The sequence below is a fragment of the Delphinapterus leucas genome, chromosome 1, assembly GCF_059928025.1.
Source record: "Delphinapterus leucas isolate spDelLeu-1000000601 "Yukka" chromosome 1, BTC_Dleu_Yukka2, whole genome shotgun sequence".
Classification (NCBI taxonomy): domain Eukaryota; kingdom Metazoa; phylum Chordata; class Mammalia; order Artiodactyla; family Monodontidae; genus Delphinapterus; species Delphinapterus leucas.
The window spans coordinates 84,640,410-84,658,689 of record NC_143129.1 but is presented as its reverse complement, the minus strand read 5'-3'; the positions used below and the strand labels follow the sequence as shown (position 1 = coordinate 84,658,689).

General features: G+C 43.8%; 1 protein-coding gene across 14 annotated transcripts in view; it reads left to right on the top strand.

Moving 5' to 3' along the window:
• Positions 1–18,280, top strand: part of PDE4DIP (phosphodiesterase 4D interacting protein) — a 230,620-nt gene that overhangs the window by 169,184 nt on the left and 43,156 nt on the right. For 8 of the 14 annotated variants that reach the window (XM_089916997.1, XM_089917001.1, XM_089916983.1 and 5 more), the window contains 8 exons: positions 1,525–1,613; positions 6,855–7,087; positions 9,774–10,209; positions 12,324–12,516; positions 13,408–13,527; positions 14,148–14,676; positions 16,165–16,400; positions 17,429–17,480. In XM_089916997.1, coding sequence (XP_089773123.1) covers positions 1,525–1,613; positions 6,855–7,087; positions 9,774–10,209; positions 12,324–12,516; positions 13,408–13,527; positions 14,148–14,676; positions 16,165–16,400; positions 17,429–17,480 — 1,888 coding nt within the window. The remainder of the gene's footprint in view (positions 1–1,524; positions 1,614–6,854; positions 7,088–9,773; positions 10,210–12,323; positions 12,517–13,407; positions 13,528–14,147; positions 14,677–16,164; positions 16,401–17,428; positions 17,481–18,280) is intronic. The other 6 variants (XM_089916999.1, XM_089916991.1, XM_089916987.1 and 3 more) reach the window with 1 other exon arrangement.

Genomic DNA, 18,280 nt, shown 5'->3' with positions numbered 1-18,280 from the left:
TGTGAACTGGCCCTGTTCACCTTACCTGTTGAGGGTAGTGAATGCTCATTATTCGTGCAGAGCCTTTCATTCACAGACGTCTGAGCTCAGGAGCAGGTTCTTTGCTCTTGGAGGAAGAGACAGAGATCTGATTTGTCACCAGAGGGAACAGTGAGTTGCCTCTGCCTGAAAGCCCAGAGACTTGCCATCTCCACACAGCTCTTACCCAGAACTAGCTACGTAACCTAGGTCAAGCCACCTAATCTCTTTGAGGCCCAGGTTTGCCAGCGGTCATAAGAGGAGTTTTAACAGGTTGGTTGCTGAGGCCAGGGTCAGAACTAGATCTCAAAATTCTCTAACTTGGGCAGATTCTGTAAGACCCGGGGAGTGTCACGGTAGATTTTCTTTGGTTTCCAAATGAATTAACCACTTTGAATTCCTACACTTTCAGAAGAAATCAGTAATGTGGGCCACAGGTGTCAATCTAAAATTTGATGAATGGCCTTATTTTAACAGATGTGGAGAAGGAGAAATGCCCTAGATTTGTGCTGTCTGATATGGTAGCCACCAGCCATGTGTGGCTATTTGAATTAAATTAAATTTAAAAATCAGTTCCTCAGTCATGCTAGCCACATTTCAAGTCCTCAGTAGTCACATGAGACTAGTGCCTACTGAATTCAACAGCAGAGACATAAAATCACAGAAAGTTCTATTGGTCAGCACTGCCCTAGACCTTTACCCGGACCATAAACTGCAACTACTTGTTCCTTAGTGCAGGGCATAGATGTTTGCACCCCAGGGTGACTGTGTTCATCTTTGGGGAATGGAAGAATGGATTAAATTCCATTTGGACAAAGCAGTGCAGGAAACCCTTCAGGCACGGGATGTTGGCATTGGACAAGAGTTTGAGGGAGGTGGGAGGAGGGGAGGTTAGAGGAAGGGGTTAGGAAACAGCTGAACCGTTCTCTGCCACGGGGCTGGACTAGACCTGAGCTTCTGTAGGACACAGGACCCTTAGAGGAGGGTTCCTCAGCGAGATTATCACCCCACTCATGACTGATCCCAGCAATGGAAAAGTGTGAGAGGAGCCGGGCTGCCCTAATCCCAAGGAAATCAGGGACCCTCTCAGCACTCGATGGTGGGAAAAAGTTGTCACGTTGGGCCCATGTCACAACAGGGAAAGTTATTACATAGACAGTCAGTGGCTGGAGGAGAATAATTCTGGCTTTCTGGAAATAAGTGAGGGGGGTAACCACTCTATCTAACAGTCTGCTTCTTAAGTACAGGTCTGTGCAGTCAAACCAGCTTATGTTTTGAGGTTTAAGCTTGAGTGTTAGCAAGAAAGTATCAGTGATATGGTGAAAAGGCTTTTCTACAGAGTTGGTACCTTGGTGCTGCTTTCCCTGTCAGCCCTGCTGGCTAGGGGGTCATCCATGTGGGGAAGGGAAGAAATCAGAGGCGGATGGCAAAAAGAGTGTAATTTTAGCTGCTGTCTGGAAGGCACGTGTGAAGGGAGTCACCTTTGTCTTCTGGACCTACTTCTAGGTGCAGCTGCAGGGGACGACACAGAGGATGCGAGCACGGAGTTCACCGACAGTATTGAGGAGGAGGCTGCACACAATAGCCACCAGCAAGTAAGTCCAAGTCAGGTACCGGGGCCCCAGGGTGCAGAGCTCGTAGCCCTTTGCGGACTGGTGGTCTCCTGCAGCCCTTGTGGGCCTGGAGTGAGAAGCTATCTTTTTAGATAAACCACTTCCCAGTCTTCTTCCTGCCCTCCTATCCTCCTTACCACCTTGCCAACCCCTATCCTCACTCCATTTTTCTTTCCAATCCACCCTTTTTACTCCTTGTATCTTGTGTTCCTGCTCCCTGCCCCCTCCTACCCTCCTTTGCTCCTATGTACCGTCTATAGCTATAGCTTCAGAAGAATTTTTACTTACAACAAGACCTGAACACTTACACTCTTGGGCTTTTGTAACTGAAACACATCACAGAAGACAGGGAGTCATCGAAGGGCTGCTTGGGGAGGTGGCAGGCCTAGGATCTGCTTCAGGAGAGTGTTTTCTGAGGAACTCCAAGAGGATCGGAATGCTTCCAAAGCAGGGATCATTCTCAGTGAAGTCTCACTATATAAAAGAGAACCTTGTTGGGCAACCTGACAATCTACCCAGGTTGTGACACGTCAGTGACCAGCAGATGACACTTCAAGAGCAAGCCCCTGTCAAACCTCAGAACTTGGTACCCAAGGCTAAAACATTGTTCCCACCAACCATCAGTGAAGGTGTAACCAGCATTTTCTCAAGCTCCAGAGCAGAATGTCCTAGACCTCAGAGACTAAGTCACCAATAGTGATCCCATAGCACCCACTGGAACTCCTATGTGTCTTCACCTTGCCCAGTGACATTTAGCAATCACATGTCCTGGATGGACCAGACCTGCGACTCTCCGAGTTTTTAAGGGGAAAGTGGATCATTGGTATCTGTCCTTCTGCAGAAGCAGCTGGCTGGGCTTTTCCAGTGATAGGCTCCTTGGAGCTATTAGGGAAACTATAGGGGACATGAGGCTTTCTGGGTCTGCCTCTTCATCTCCTGCATAAGAAAAAGAGGAGACGTCTAATAAACCAACAGAAAGACCCAAGTGAGCAGCCCCCAAATCTTACAGGATTTGGCACAGTCTTTGACTCTTGAGGACACAAGCAGTTGTCTGGAATACCTCACATCCTCAGCACAGTTTCTTTACCTTCTACCAAGATTCCCTTTTTGCTGCTCTAGACACACCTGACCCTAACTTCTCCCTTGAGTTCCTGCATGAACTCCACTTCTCCTTTTGCTTGGACAGCTTCTTCTGAGTCCTCCTAACCGGTGCTTGTAACTTTAATTATGTACACCACTGCCCCTCTGGACAGATCCCTTACCTCTCACTCCCTGATTTCACTGAGGACCTTGGGTGAGAGAGAGGAATCTGCAGGATGAGAAAATATCCACTCTAACACAGAGCTAGATTGGGATGTCAGCAGGTCACTGATGGTTATTGCTACTCTGGGTCAGGGCTAACTTCAGAATAAGTGAACAGGAGACACGGATATGGAGAGAACCAGATTCCGACTGATGTGGTCCAAACTATGCCTGATAGCACGAGCTCTTCACTCTGCTTCTCAGTTATAGGCAAACTGGTTTGTAAAGTCACTTCTTCCTCAACCTTCTTTTCTATAGCCGAGCGTGGAGAAAATGATCAGACAACATTTTGAGGTCAGTCCAAGCCTGGAATAAACCTTTACATTGGGGCATTTGTACTTCCCTTGCAATGTCTTCCCTATCACCTGTCATAGGAGATACTTAATAAGTTAGACAAGTATTTACCTGTTGGATGAAAAATATCTTGGGTAAGCACTGTTTTTCTCTGTATCCCCTTTCCTTGAAAATCAATCTTCAGTTTTGGGGAAGGAGGTGTGTGAAATCATTGTAAACTTACTTCAGCTTTTCTGAGGTTTGTTGGTGTGACTCTCCTGCTACCAATCAAATAAAGCTTGTTTTGTCATAACTGTTTTGTGTCCAGATTCTCAAAAATGTGTTTGCTTTTCTCCTGGTAACTGGTCCCTTAAGATTGAGCTCTGAGCTTCTCCTAGTTGTGTCCTTGGGAGGTAGACCTTATCCTCAACACCAAGCTCCCTTCCCACTTCAAGCATACACACACTTCCCCTAACAAACACATCCAACTTTGTGTGCCTTTTAAGGCAAGAACCACCTTTTGGCCAAAGCAGATTGCTTCATATTTATTTTTGGACTCACCCTCCTCAGGAAGTGCCAGGCCTGGCCATGATGGTAATTGTCCTCAGATACCTCTCACACAATTCCATTCCCAATCAAATGTAAGATCTGTAACAAATACCTAGGCAGTTCCTGTGAAAGAAACTAGAGTAATCAATCATTGCCTTTCTTTGTTCGAATTTTTGCAATGGAGAAAAGTTAATCAACAATCAAAACCGCAAAGGAGAGTCAGTGATGAACTTGAAAAAAGGTCATTTTTTAATACCCTAATGCCGTCTGAGAAATGAATTACACTGTGGGAGGTATGAAGGAATAGGGCTAAAACAAAACCACTCTATTCAAATAAGAGATCAGATCTGCACATTGATCTCCATGGGGCAAATGAAAAACCAGCACACATAAAAGTTGAATTATACCTTGGAAGCAATAGAATAGATGAATTAGGAAATGTGAAAAACAACAACAGCAACAACTACCTATAAGAGACGTAATTAACAATAGAACTAAAGGATTCATACTACCGCCACATACACTGGAAGCCCTGGGGTTTTACTTCAGGAAAAACAATAGAAATACTAGCTTTCCGTAGATGTTAAAGAAAAAAATAAAAAGGTTAGATCCTGAGTCACTTTTCATGCATTTACATTTAAATTTTACAGACAAGGCAGCTAAAGTAAACTCCCTTGGACATGGAAATATGAAAAGGCAAATTAGCCTGGGAACAAATCAGACCTCTATTTTCTCATTTAAAAGTAAGAAATTGAACCAGATGAACCTTAAGGTCCCTTCTGATATTGACATTCCATGGGTCTTATTTTTTCTTTTTAAAGAAAGTAGGTATATTTAAATCAATAGAAGATAACATACATCTAGAAGGCACTTTAAAAATAGATGGTATCATTAAAGTTAGACATTTTTAAGCAGAAGGAACCCTTAAGGTTTAGAAAAGAATAAATGTGTCCATATTCAAAGCTGATGACATTGTTTAGTTAGTTGCAAAGAGTTTATTTAGAAAGATAATGTCACATAATTTAAATGAAGGGTGAGGTCATAAACTTTCAAAAGTGGTTTTATCCAGTCCCCCTTCCTTTATTTTGACCCAAGTGCTTCGTGGCACATGTGGGGATGGCCACTAGTCCAGCTAAGCCTGGCAGTAGAACCATAGAAACACATTCCCAGGAGCCTCTCAATCTCAGGCTTACACCCCCAGGTGGGATTGGATGCCTAGGAAATGAGCACCTGTGTGAGGCATCTCTTTCTTCTTTGACGTGGGTGCGTATCTCGCACATCTCTTTACAACCTCAACTGCTATGCTACTAAATGCTTTTACACATACGTGCCATATGAATCAACCCCAGGACATACCTGAAACCTAGATTTTATCATGCTGTTACGAGGTCCAAAGCAACAGTCAGTGGCTTTGTGCCAAGCCAAGCAGCTGTTGATCACGGATCCATTTAAGCCCCTCTGAGCCCTGTTCTGTCCAATATATCAATATTTCTGACCTAAGTGAAGCAATAAAGCACATAATTAATTCTACAAATCATCCCTAATCAAGTGGCCGCTACATGATTCATGGAGATGCACATAAATATTTTGATGACTTTGATGATTGTAAAATGCTTCTGTACAGCCGGAATGAATTTGTGACAGGTACAAGTCATTATATTTATAGAGATAAAAGAAAACAATATGACCCAGAAATAGCTGTGGGGAGAGTTGGAAAATTGGGAGGTCAAAATTGACCTGAAGTTAAGTAAAACCCCAAAATGCTGCCACTGAAAGGAAAAATAAGCCAATATGACATTGGGATATAAGATTAATATTTGACAGACAGGCAAGAAATTCACATACTAAAATGATTAGTCATACACTAAGTAGATTATCATACTCATGTTTTGGTTTCTACACTTTTAAAAGCATGGGAAAAGCTGGAGAGGAGCCCAAGACGAACAATAAAATTTAAAAGTTAAAAAATTAATTTTAAAAAATTATTTATTTTTATTTTTGGCTGCATTGAGTCTTCGTTGCTGTGCGTGGGCTTCTCATTGCAGTGGCTTCTCTTGTTGCAGAGTGTGGGCTCTAGGTGTGCGGGCTTCAGTAGTTGTGGCACACGGGCTCAGTAGTTGTGGCTCACGGGCTCAGTAGTTGTGGCTCACGGGCTCTAGAGCGCAGGCTCAGTAGTTCTGGCACGTGGGCTTAGTTGCTCTGTGACATGTGGGATCTTCCCAGACCAGGGCTTGAACCCATGTCCCCTGCATTGGCAGGCAGATTCTTAACCACTGTGCCACCAGGGAGGCCCTAAAATATTATCTGAGGAAAAACTATACAATCTGCTCTAGTTGAACATTAAGGAGTAACTTCAAGAGTATCCTCAAAAAACAAAGGTGATGGGAAATTGCTTCTGCTTGTTTTCTTCTCACGTGCTTAGATTTGTAGAGAGAGTTTGGCTGGCAACATCAGCGTAGGGTGATAACCAACAAGGGAAATTGGTTGCTAGGCAGGTGGCCTCTCTTTAACTTCTCAGCAATTGTAGAGTGTGATTCTCCTGTTGCCAATGAAATTAAGGTTGCTTTGTCTTAACTGTAGCTCCGCCTATACCCTAATTCTCTGACTATGACTCCTGATTCCTGAGTGCCCAGATCCTTCCTCGTAATCATCCTTTTTGGAGTCTGAGTTACAGCCTCAGGCTTTGAGCTTTGGTATCTTAGCCATGATCTTTGCAGTCAAGGACTCAAGTGTTGAGCTGATGAAGCTTCCTGACTGTGAGAAGACTCCCGGAGAACTCCGTCCCCTCAGAAAGAGAAGGATCACAGCATCCACACTCTCCAGTCCTGTTTAAACCTCATGCTTTTGTTTTAAATTTGTTTGTGTGCTTGTGTTTTTTTCCTCACCCACCTCTGCCCATGGCAACAGTTCTCCCTGCTTGTGGGGTATGTCCTCTCACCCAAACCAGTCTCCAGGGCCCTTATGGCTGAGGAGTCCTAGAAGGGGAGCTCCTTTTAGGTCTGCCTGTTTTGGCCCCCTAGAAGGCTGCCTTTGTGATCTGACGTTCCTCGTAGATCCTCTTCAATGCACTAACTTCTTTAAACCATGATTTTCTTTCAGCTCATCAAGGTAGCTTTGGAGAAAAGCCTGGCAGCTGTGGAGACCCAGAACGTATCTCTTGCCCCTCCGTCCACGACAGGAGAGGACAGTAACAGGGGTCTTCAGGAGGAGATGCTCCACCTGAGGGCTGAGATTCATCAGCTCTTAGAGGAGAAGAGGAAAGCTGAGGGGGAACTGAAGGAGCTAAAGGCTCAAATCGAGGAAGCAGGATTCTCCTCTGTGGCCCACATCAGGTAGGATGTGCACCAGAGAAGGGGAGCCTGCTGACGGAGAGGCTACCATAGCCAAGGGACTCACCTTGCTGCTGCCAAGGCATTTGTGCTGCCATGGGGCTTTTTGATCCACATCCCATGCTCCGTGCATTAATTGTTCTACAGATTCTTAGAAAAGTTAATAATATCGGATAATGGGGATTATCAATAATTACCATTCAAACTCTTCAAATAAATCTGGTCTTAATTCAGTATAATAATGTCCATTATTAGCTATACATATATGACTGTCATGAGTGGAAATCTCCTAGTTGTATGACTCGTATTGCTCTTTTGAATTGACTGTGACATGTAAGGAATCTTCTGCTACCCAAGATGCTTCACTGCTATATGCAGAACCAGAATAGTCCATGAGGAGAAGGATTTATACAGAGGCCCTTCCACCTCCACTCAGCTCTCTCTCAGCAGCACAAATCCTTCAATCACAGAATAGCAATTTTAATAATCTCTGCTGTTTTATTTACTTTGCAAAAGTGGTAAGTAGCTTATTCATTGGCTAGATTGACCACTCTGTCTTTAATGGCTTTTTTTCAAAAGATGCTTGGGGAACATGCTGATAACATAGGGCTAATCCACGTATTCATTCATCCCTGAGGGTCATAATCGTAATGGCCTGCTGTTCAGAACACATCATTCATCCCTGAGGGTCATAATCGTAATGGCCTGCTGTTCAGAACACAGCTGTGCAGATGTACAACTTCTAATTCATGCCCCATTATTTCCCTGCCTATCGTGTGCCACTTAAATGTCCCTGAATCATAGAATAATATTAGTACAGAAGAGGACCTTGGCATCCAGCATAATGTCTTATTTCATAGTCGAGGAAACTCTGGCCTAAAAAGTTCTGGTAACTTGTTCAAGGTTGCATAGTAGTCCCTGGCTGGACCCCTGGCTTCCAATTATTAAATTATAAACCTTTTTCTTCTATACTGTGTACTTTGTCAAACAATTTTTGAAATACTCTTGTGATCATCCTTAATGTTGGTTCTTGTACTCTGAATTATCATCTTTCTTTTCTTAAATTCTACTTAAGTTAAAGCTTAAGTTTGACTTAAACTTTGTTATGTGTAAACTTTATTGTGCTATCATGGGTGAGGACAATACATCTCTTTTGATCCTACGGTTGAATATACAATCCAACCAAATGTAGTACCTTCATGAATTATTTTCCTTTTTCCTCAGAGTTACTAACCTGAAACTGATTGAACTCTTCATCCAACCTGAAGCACCACTGATACTGTAGAAGATAGAATCTATGTAATTCGTAGTCCCTCTTTTGAGATTTTGTTGAACATTGCTGTTGTTAGTTTGTATTGTGAACACAGCAAATATAAAGTTATGACATAATATTAAATATTCTTCTTTATACCACACGTGTGCCCCTTTCTTTCCCTTTTACACATCAGTTTTGGTAAAATACCTGTCCCACTTTTCTCCATTGAAACTCTCATAGACGATCTCTCTGATTCCTGTGTCCTAAAGCATTTTCATCCTTGATTCACGCTAGACAAGCTGTGCTCTATTCCAAAACTTCAGGATCTGAGAAACCCAGCCTAGGGGCATAGCCAACTGCTGGTCCTTCAGGCTATGAATTATTACTTCCTTTGCCTCTTCTGGTCAGCAGTTCTCAATTTAACGTGCTTAAGAATCACCTGTGGAACTTAAGTAACATGTCGATTTGTAGGCCTTAGCTCTAAAGCTTTTTAAACAAGCACCTCCTAGGATTCTGCTGTCAGTATTCCTCAGGTCTGCAGCTAGTATGAGCAGGATTAAATGACTTCTCTGTTGCAGACACCGAGCCAGCCATACCAATTATGTAATTTCATGTAAGCATCCAATAACTCCACTAGGTCAGTGTTAGAGGTTAAGTGAACTGCCTTTTTAAGTAAATTGCCTTTTTAAAGCCATATTTTTTATTGCTTCCACCCAATCCTAGTGAAATATTTGGTGGGAGGAAAGGCTGCGTCTAGAATGTCTTGGTGAAAATTAGTTATTTAGCCCATTTTATTTCCTCAACAAATTGAATATTTTATGCGCAGCTGGCACTGTGGAGGTTCTGGAGGTACAGGGTGAACGGGACACGCGGAATCCCTGTTCTCATGAAGATGATCTCCTATCACAGGAACCAGACGTAAAGCAAATAATTAACATAAGTACACTTGATGATAGTTGTGACTAGTGTTATTTCTTCCTTCGTGTTCCTAGGTCCAAATTTCTCATCCAGTAGTTGAAAAGTGACTGATGATAATTAATAGAACTGTAGAATCCATAATAATAAATTTGTCCCAATGTCCTTTTTATTTCTTTCTTAGCAGTGTAGTTACCCTTGTTTACCCTGGAGGCCACTGAAAATTAGAACATGAGGCTGCAAGCATGTGTAAAGACAACTAGACTGGGTGTCTTGAGTCCTAGATTTTTAGTGATGATGCTGCCACCAAGCAGCTCTGGGAGTGCGGGTCGTCTCTTGCTCTTTCTGAGTCTTGGTTTCCTCGTGTATAAAATAAGGGAGTTGTTGTAGGTCTCTGAGGTCTCTTCATGCTCTGGGGTGTCTCTGAGTCTCTGACGGCCTGCGGTGTGGGTAAACGGGGCTATTAGGAACCGAGGCCAAAGACCAGACCTGGCCCCTGATTATGTATGTTTCCTGTAGGAACGCCATGCTGAGCCTTTGCCTTGAGAATGCAGAGCTGAAAGAGCAGATGGGAGAAGCAATGTCTGATGGATGGGAGATTGAGGAAGACAAGGAGAAGGGCGAGGTGATGGTGGAGACTGTGGTTGCCAAAGGGGGTCCGAATGAGAATAGCCTTCAGGCTGAATTCAGAAAGCTCCAGGGAAAACTGAAGAGTGCCCACAGTATCATCAACCTCCTCAAAGAACAGCTGGTACTGAGCACCAGAGAAGGGAACAGTAAACTTAATCCTGAGCTCCTTGGGCACCTGGCCAGGGAGATCGACAGAATGAACACAGAGCTGGTTCGCTCTTCTGGAAAGCACCAATGCCAAGAAGAGGAGGGTGTGACCATGAGGCCTTGCCCCAGACCCCAGAGCCTTGACCTTGGGACTGCCTTCACAGCGGATACCCACCAAGTAAGTGTGGGATTAGATGGAATGAAAGACCCTTGGAGAAGGGTTGGAAATGTCAGTTTCTACCTTAAACAGTTCTGCCCTGTGGGTCAGGAGGTACCAAGGGAAGGGCACCTTTGCACCACAAGTAGTGGTGATAATATTCCTCACACATCAACCTTTAGAAAGGTTTTTTACAACATTATCTTATAAATATTACATGAATAATTAATTTTCCATAAATATTTGAGTGCCTAATTTTCCAGATAAGAGACTAGGCATTGGAAGCAGGCAATAAGGCTTTGTCTCTGTCCTTCAGGTATTCAGTATGGTGGGAAAAGATGGCACAAAACCAGATCATTTCAATAGGATGCAATATAGGGATACATGGAGTTTTAAGGCAGCCAGACAAGTGGTGTGTAATGACATCTCTTCCTTATCACTGCCGTTTGCATCACAGCTCATCACAGGTGTCTGTCCTTGAGCCTCAGAAGGAGTTATCGGGATCCTCTAAGGGGAGGCAGCTGAGCTGAGGATTAAGTAAGATGGAGACTACAGAGGATTCTTTTTTTTTTCTTAATTGGGGTATAGTTGTTTTACAATGTTGTGTTAGTTTCTACTGTACAGCAAAATGAAGTAGAGTTCCCTGTGCTATACAGCAGGTTCTCATTAGCTATCTATTTTATACATATTAGTGTATATATGTCAATCCCAGTCTCCCAGTTCATCCCACCACCCTCCCCCTTTCCCCCATTGGTGTCCATGCATTTGTTCCCTACATCTATGTCTCTATTTCTGCCTTGCAGACCGGTTCATCTGTACCATTTTTCTAGATTCCACATATATGTGTTAATATATGATATTTATTTTTCTGACTTACTTCATTCTGTATGACAGTCTCTAGGTCCATCCACGTCTCTACAAATGACCCGATTTCATTCCTTTTTATGGCTGAGTAATATTCCATTGTGTATATTTACCACATCTTCTTGATCCATTCATCTGTCGATGGACACTTAGGTTGCTTCCATGTCCTGGCTATTGTAAATAGAGCTGCAATGAACATCGTGGTACATGACTCTTTTTGAATTACGGTTTTCTCTGGGTATATGCCCTGTAGTGGGATTGCTGGGTCATATGGTAGTTCTATTTGTAGTTTTTTAAGGAACCTCCATACTGTTCTCCATAGTGGCTCTATCAATTTACATTCCCACCAGCAGTGCAAGAGGGTTCCCTTTTCTCCACACCCTCTCCAGCATTTGTTGTTTGTAGATTTTCTGATGATGCCCATTCTAACGGTATGAGGTGATACCTCATTGTACTTTTGATTTGCATTTCTCTAATAATTAGTGATGTTGAGCAGCTTTTCATGGGCCTCTTGGCCATCTGTATGTCTTCTTTGAAGAAATGTCTATTTAGGTCTTCTGCCCATTTTTGGATTGGGTTGTTAGTTTTTTGATATTGAGCTGCATGAGCTGTGTATATATTTGGAGATTAATCCTTTGTCCACTGATTCGTTTGCAAATATTTTCTCCCATTCTGAGGGTTGCCTTTTTGTCTTGTTTATGGTTTCCTTTGCTGTGCAAAAGCTTTTAGGTTTCATTAGGTCCCATTTGTTTATTTTTTTAATTTCCGTTACTCTAGGAGGTGGGTCAAAAAAGATATTGCTGTGATGTATGTCAAAGAGTGTTCTTCCTATGTTTTCCTCTAAGAGTTTCATAGTGTCTGGTCTTACATTTAGGTCTTTAATCCATTCTGAGTTTATTTTTGTGTATGGTGTTAGGGAGTGTTCTACTTTCTGCACAGGATTCTGAGAGGGCAACTGGGCAGGAATGCAGGGAGGGATGAGTGGAGGTTTCCACCCCTTCTCTCTTCAATCATTGAACAAACATTTACTGAGAGCTCCTCCTCGTTAGATTCAATTGGCACCATGCTATGTGTTGTAGATACAGAGATGAATAAAACATTACCCCAGCTCTCCAGGAGCTCATTCCGGAAAGCAAGTAAGTGCCAAATGGGATGAGGAGTGCTGTGACAGACACATGAATAAAGTCCACAGGGTTCGCAAGGGGTAGCAGCCATCACTGCCTGGGGGATGAGCTCAGACTGCCCTGACCCTGTGCTGGCTCTTTTCACAGCTGGTCAACCAGCCCCAGGCCCGTAACTCTGGACCTCAGTCAGAATTTAGCCTCCCAGGATCCACCAAGCACCTGCGCTCCCAGTTGGCACAGTGCAGACAACGCTATCAAGATCTCCAGGAGAAGCTGCTGATATCAGAAGCCACTGTCTTTGCCCAGGCCAACCAGCTGGAGAAATACAGAGTCATGTTTAGTAAGTCTTAAGTTCACGTCACCAAAGTGTCTGTCTTCTCCCTGAGAAGCTACATGCTTTGCAGACTTCACTTTTCTTCCCCAACCTCATAAAAAATTTTAATCCTGACCACAACCCTAGGATTGTGGAAGTGGATACTTAACTTCACTGTGCAGATGGTGGAGAAGAGTAAATGAATAAATCAAGTTTTCAGTGACAGTATAGGGAGGAAATGGACTAACACCTAGATTTGCTGATTTCTGGTACAGTCAACAAACTGCCTTACCTCTCTCAATGTATGCTAACTGCTTCTCTTCTGCTCCTCTTTGCACCACATCAGATTCTTAAAAAATATACCATCATTGTTGGTCTAGAATCAGCGCTTTCTAATAGAACTTCTGCGGTGACAGAAATGTTCTATACCTACGTCATGTGTGGTCATGGAGGACATGAAATGTAGCTAATTCAACTTGGGAATTTTAAGCTTAATTTTAATCAGTTTAACCTAAAATAGTCACACGTGGCTAGTAGCTACCTTACGGAACAGTACAGATCTAGATGTCTTTGAAACTCTGAATTAGTTCAGCTCCATTCAAACATTTACTGAGCCCCTGTGAACAAAGCATTTACTAGTTTCCCTGGGACTTCTAGAGATGACTTAAAAATGTCTGGTCCCAGCGAAGCCCCGTTATCTGTAGATGGGATCATCAATAGCAAACAGGCTCATCGTGGCAGAGGGAAGTCCTGCTGTCTGGAGCAGGTGGTCTCTTCTCCCACCTAAGTCCAAAGAAGCATCTATTCCACTGTGGACCTAACCTCCCTGCACCCTAAGGGCCAGGGTATGTGCCACTGAGGGTGAGGGTGTATGTGGGAAATTCAGATACTCTGTAACACCCCCCGTCTCTTCCTAAGCAGGTGAATCCTTGGTGAAGCAGGACAGCAAGCAGGTGCAGGTGGACCTCCAGGACCTGGGCTATGAGACTTGTGGCCGAAGCGAGAATGAGGCTGAGCGGGAGGAGAGCACCAGTCCCGGTAAGAGCACAAGTATGGGGTTCACCTTCCCTCCCTAGAGGCAGCCTTCACATTTGGGTGCCGTTGGCGAGTCCCACATGCAACGAGGAGTAGGGATGAGGGGGCATGGTAGACTGAAGAGGACACAAGACCAGAGAGGGACAGGAAGTTTGGAGGACAACTCTTGCCCAGAACGAGTCTGAGTGTGAGTTTGAATTTCTACAATTAGTTTTCAGCATACTGCTGTTAATTTAAAAAAATGTTCTATCCAACTGTTTATTATAGAAAAAATACTAAGGTCTATTTATTAATGAGAAGACCAGATGAGCTTTGGGGGAATAGGCAAACCATAAGTTTAAAAAAATATTCTTCTATTATAAAAGTACTGTGACTATAGGGACATCCACCAAATGGAAATCAAGGAGAAAAACACTTGAGTAAGATAGAAGGTGACCACACCTGACTTGCTGGGCTCTTGGGAGGGTAAGAAATACTGCATTTGAATGTTAGTACAGTGCCAGCGCTGAATAAAGTACTGCTTCAACTTTTGCTCTAGTAATTATTGTCCTCAAGACCTTGAAGGGAGTCGCCTCAGCAGCACGTCCAGCTTTACTCAGGAAGATGTCTTTGTCTTTTCTCAGAGTGTGAGGAGCATGACAGCCTCAGGGAAACTGTCCTAATGGAGGGGCTGTGCTCTGAGCAGGGACATCTGGGCTCCACACTGGCCAGCACCCCTGGAAAGAAGCCCTCGGAGAGCCAGCTAGGGAAGCAGGAGGAGTTCCAGGCATATGGAAAGTCAGAAGACATCTCTGTCCTATGTAAGGACATCAAAGATCTGAAGGCCCAGCTGCAGAACGCCAACAAGGTCATTCAAAACCTCAAGAGCCGGGTCCGGTCCCTCTCAGTTACAAGCGATTATTCATCTAGTCTGGAGAGACCCCAAAAGCTGAAAGCTGTTGGTACCCTCGAGGGATCTTCACCTCATAGTGTCACTGATGAGGACGAGGGGTGGCTGTCTGATGGCACTGGGGCTTTCTACCCCCCAGGGCTTCAGGCTAAAAAGGATCTGGAGAGTCTGATCCAGAGGGTGTCCCAGCTGGAAGCCCAGCTCCCAAAAACTGGAACAGAAGGGAAGCTGGCCGAGGAGCTGAGATCAGCCTCGTGGCCTGGGTAAGGAGGGTACCCTTTGGACCATTACTTGATTGATGATGTCTAAGTTTATGTTTGAAGGAGGGTAGCCCGGGCAGGTAGAAGAGAGAACCCATCAGGGCAATCAGAGGAGCACCTATTTAAATGGTAGCCCTAGGTCTGAAGAAAGGACACGTGACCCTGCTGGGAGATACCAGGTCCCTGTGATTTCCTCCTTAGGAATGTATTCTTAAAGTGACAGGATATATGATATAAGTAGTAAGACTGGAGTCAGACTTCCTGGGTTCGAATCCTAGCTCTGGGACTTACAGGCTATGCAACCTACTCAATCTTTCTGAGCCTATTTCTTTACCTATTAAATGAGTATAATAAGAAAACCTATCTATCTCAAAGGGTGGTTATTAGGTTTAAATGAATTAATACAAGTGCTTATAATAATGCCTAGCGTATATTAAAGCTCTCAACACTATTTGTCATAATTATTATTGTTATTGATACTTTGTGGTTGAAAAACACCAGGGTAGATATCCCTCCCAGTATCTGGGTTATCTATGCTGAGTAACAAACCACCCCAAAGCTTAGGGGATTGAAGCAATCATTTATGTGGATTGGCTGGGCTTAGCAGTGTAGCTCTCACTTGGGGTCTCTCATGCGGCTGCCATCAGATGGAGGTTGGGGCTGGAGTCACTGAAATGTCTGCCTGGACACGGCTTCTTCATTCATGTGTCTGGTGACGTGGTGCTCCTTGGCTTCTCTATTTCTCCATGTGGCTCCTTGTCTTCTGGGGCCTCTCCTCCTGGCCTGGGCCTCTCATAGTACGGTGGTCTCAGGGTAGTTTCACTTCAGCATGGCAGCTGGCTTCCAAGTGGAAGTTGCCAGGCCAGTTAAGAGCGACTCCTGGACTTGGTGCAGTGTTACCTCCACTATGTTACCTTGGTCATGGTGGTCACAGAATCCACCCAGATTTAAGGAGATGGAGAATAACTTCTGCCCAATGATGAAAGAGGGGCACAGCCACATTATAGAGGAGCACATGGAACGGGAGCTTGAGTAATGGCCAACTTTGCAAAATACAGTCTGCCATAATATAGATGGTCTTTGAAGTAGAAGACATGAAAGGACCTATTTGGATTTTTAGTATTTATTGAGCATCTACCCAATAACTATATTTAGTATTTATTGAGTATCAACTGTGAGTCTACACTATATTGGTGCTGTAAGGGATGTAAACTATGGCACTGTATTTACCCCCACAGAACTTATTTTTCATTTTTGGACACATGACTAACACATATAAAACAGTGGAAGAATGGTGGCATACCATGTTGTTTGATGCAAGTTTGTCAGAACAGAATTTACTCTTAAATACATCCTTTGGTTTTTGTGCCAGAATTCAGCTTAAACTGAGGAACTCTTAGAGATGTTCTCACAGAAATGACTACAGAAGCCCCCATAACTTAATTTTCACTCTTTTCCATTCTTACCCTTTCCTCTTCTTTCCTACATTAGGAAATATGATTCCCTGATTCAGGACCAGGCCCGAGAACTATCCTACCTACGCCAGAAAATACGAGAAGGGAGAGGTATCTGTTATCTTCTCACCCAGCATGCGAAAGATACAGTAAAGTCTTTCGAGGACCTCCTAAGGAGCAATGACATTGACTACTACTTGGGGCAGAGCTTCCGAGAGCAACTCGCTCAGGGAAGCCAGCTGACAGAGAGGCTCACCAGCAAACTCAGCACCAGTAAGTTGGCCACAGGGCTTTTGGACACTCTCAGTCCCTCCCAGAGCCCAGCCCCAGGTGACCGCCACACCTCCACCACAGCCTTTTAACCCAGGTTCTGCTTCCACTTCATTTCCCAGGGGTCATTACAGAATCAGGACTGGCCAGTGGGAAGCACTGAGGAGGAACCACAGGGTCAGAGAGGCCATGATTACAGCATCATTTATGGAATGTGACCTTTAGGGAAGGAAGCTGAGTCCATCTAGTGCTAAGGGGGAGAAAGGGAGAAGAGATCAGAGGACTTCATTGTAGTTAAAGGAGACCTGAACCGAGACTTGCAATACGCAAGCTCTAGCCTGGATGCTGCCACTACGTTTCTTTGGGCAAATGACTTAACCTTTTGGTATCTCTGTTTCTTCATCTATTGCCTGGTATTGCACATGAATGTAATTCAAATACAGATGAAGCACTATGCCCTTTTGAACATGGTTGGGGCACTGAATGTCATAGTACAAGGGCTAGGAATATTGGTAATTATTGAAGCCCTTGACTTAGAATTTCCTGAGAGCACCCGAGGGAGAACAGCAGGATCAGTCTTGGGGGCCAACCATCCCACATCCTAGCGGCAGGTGCAGAGGTGGGACAGGGCTGTTTATCACCTCCTTAAAGCAAGAGGAGGTTCTACATGAAAGCTGTGATGGGTCACAGAGCTGGTCCGTCTGGGAGTCAGTCTGTGGCAGGCTTGGAGGCTGGAATGTTCCAGAGGGAAGTAAGCCAAGTGCCTTTTAAACTTTGTTTGCGTTGATTTAGGGTAGAGGAAGTCATGATGGTGATTACCAGTCAGGGAAGGTCTGCCTGGTGAGCTCAGGAGAACCTGCAGGTCTGTTCTGTAAAGATACAATCTGAGGTCTCCCAGAGCAATTCTCCCACGTATCCTGGACATACATAGAGTAGTCACTATTTTGCACCCAAATCGGCTCCTGCATTTATAATGTGTGAAGTGAGACCTGTTTAATTTCTTACTGTTTCTTTCTGAATTTGGTTTGCAGAGGATCATAAAAGTGAGAAAGATCAAGCTGGACTTGAGCCACTGGCCCTGAGGTAATTCAAATAGGATCTGGTAAAGGAATCAGGAACAAGGCCTAAGGGGTTAAGGGTGGCTGCAGTTTCACAAATCAGGGGGAAAAAAGGAAAATGCTGATTGTAATGAATTCATTTATTCATGGAACACATTACTGTTCTTTTTAGCCTTACTCTCTTTTGATATAGTTCTGTTGATTTCTGTTTGTATACTTATTCAAATTAGTAACCTAGATTTATTATTATATTATTAGCTTAGTAACCTAGAGTCAGTCTGACTTAAAAGTAAACTAACCAGGTTTTAAGGGTCCTTGGCACCCCAAGGATCTCCTCTGCTTCCCCACTGTGTGTTTAAAGACCAAGGTGTGCTTTTTGCCAACTTGGCTTACCCCAAGTTGAGTTGGCAGCTAGTTTAATGGCCACACAATTTCCTTGGGAAAAAAAGAATTGTATTACAGTTCCTAATTTTTTAAAAAGTGCTTGATGTTGCAGATCCCGGGAGGCTACAGCGTCTTAGGAACCACTTTTCATTGAGTCACTGAATATTATCTCATTATGTGCAATAAAATACAGGCTCAGAGTCCTTTGTAGTCACTAGTTCATGCCCCTTTGTGTCATGAGTGTGCTTTAGACCACTCAGTGCTTCTCAAAGTATCTGCAGTGAAGGACAAAGTATTTTGTTTGTTTGTTTTCCTTTCTAATCCATCACAGACACACACATTGTCTCTATCTCAGTCAACCAGATGATTCTACTTATCATACTCCTAGATGTTGTGGGAATGCCACACTGCTATGTTTCTCAAGGCTTACCTTGCATTTCT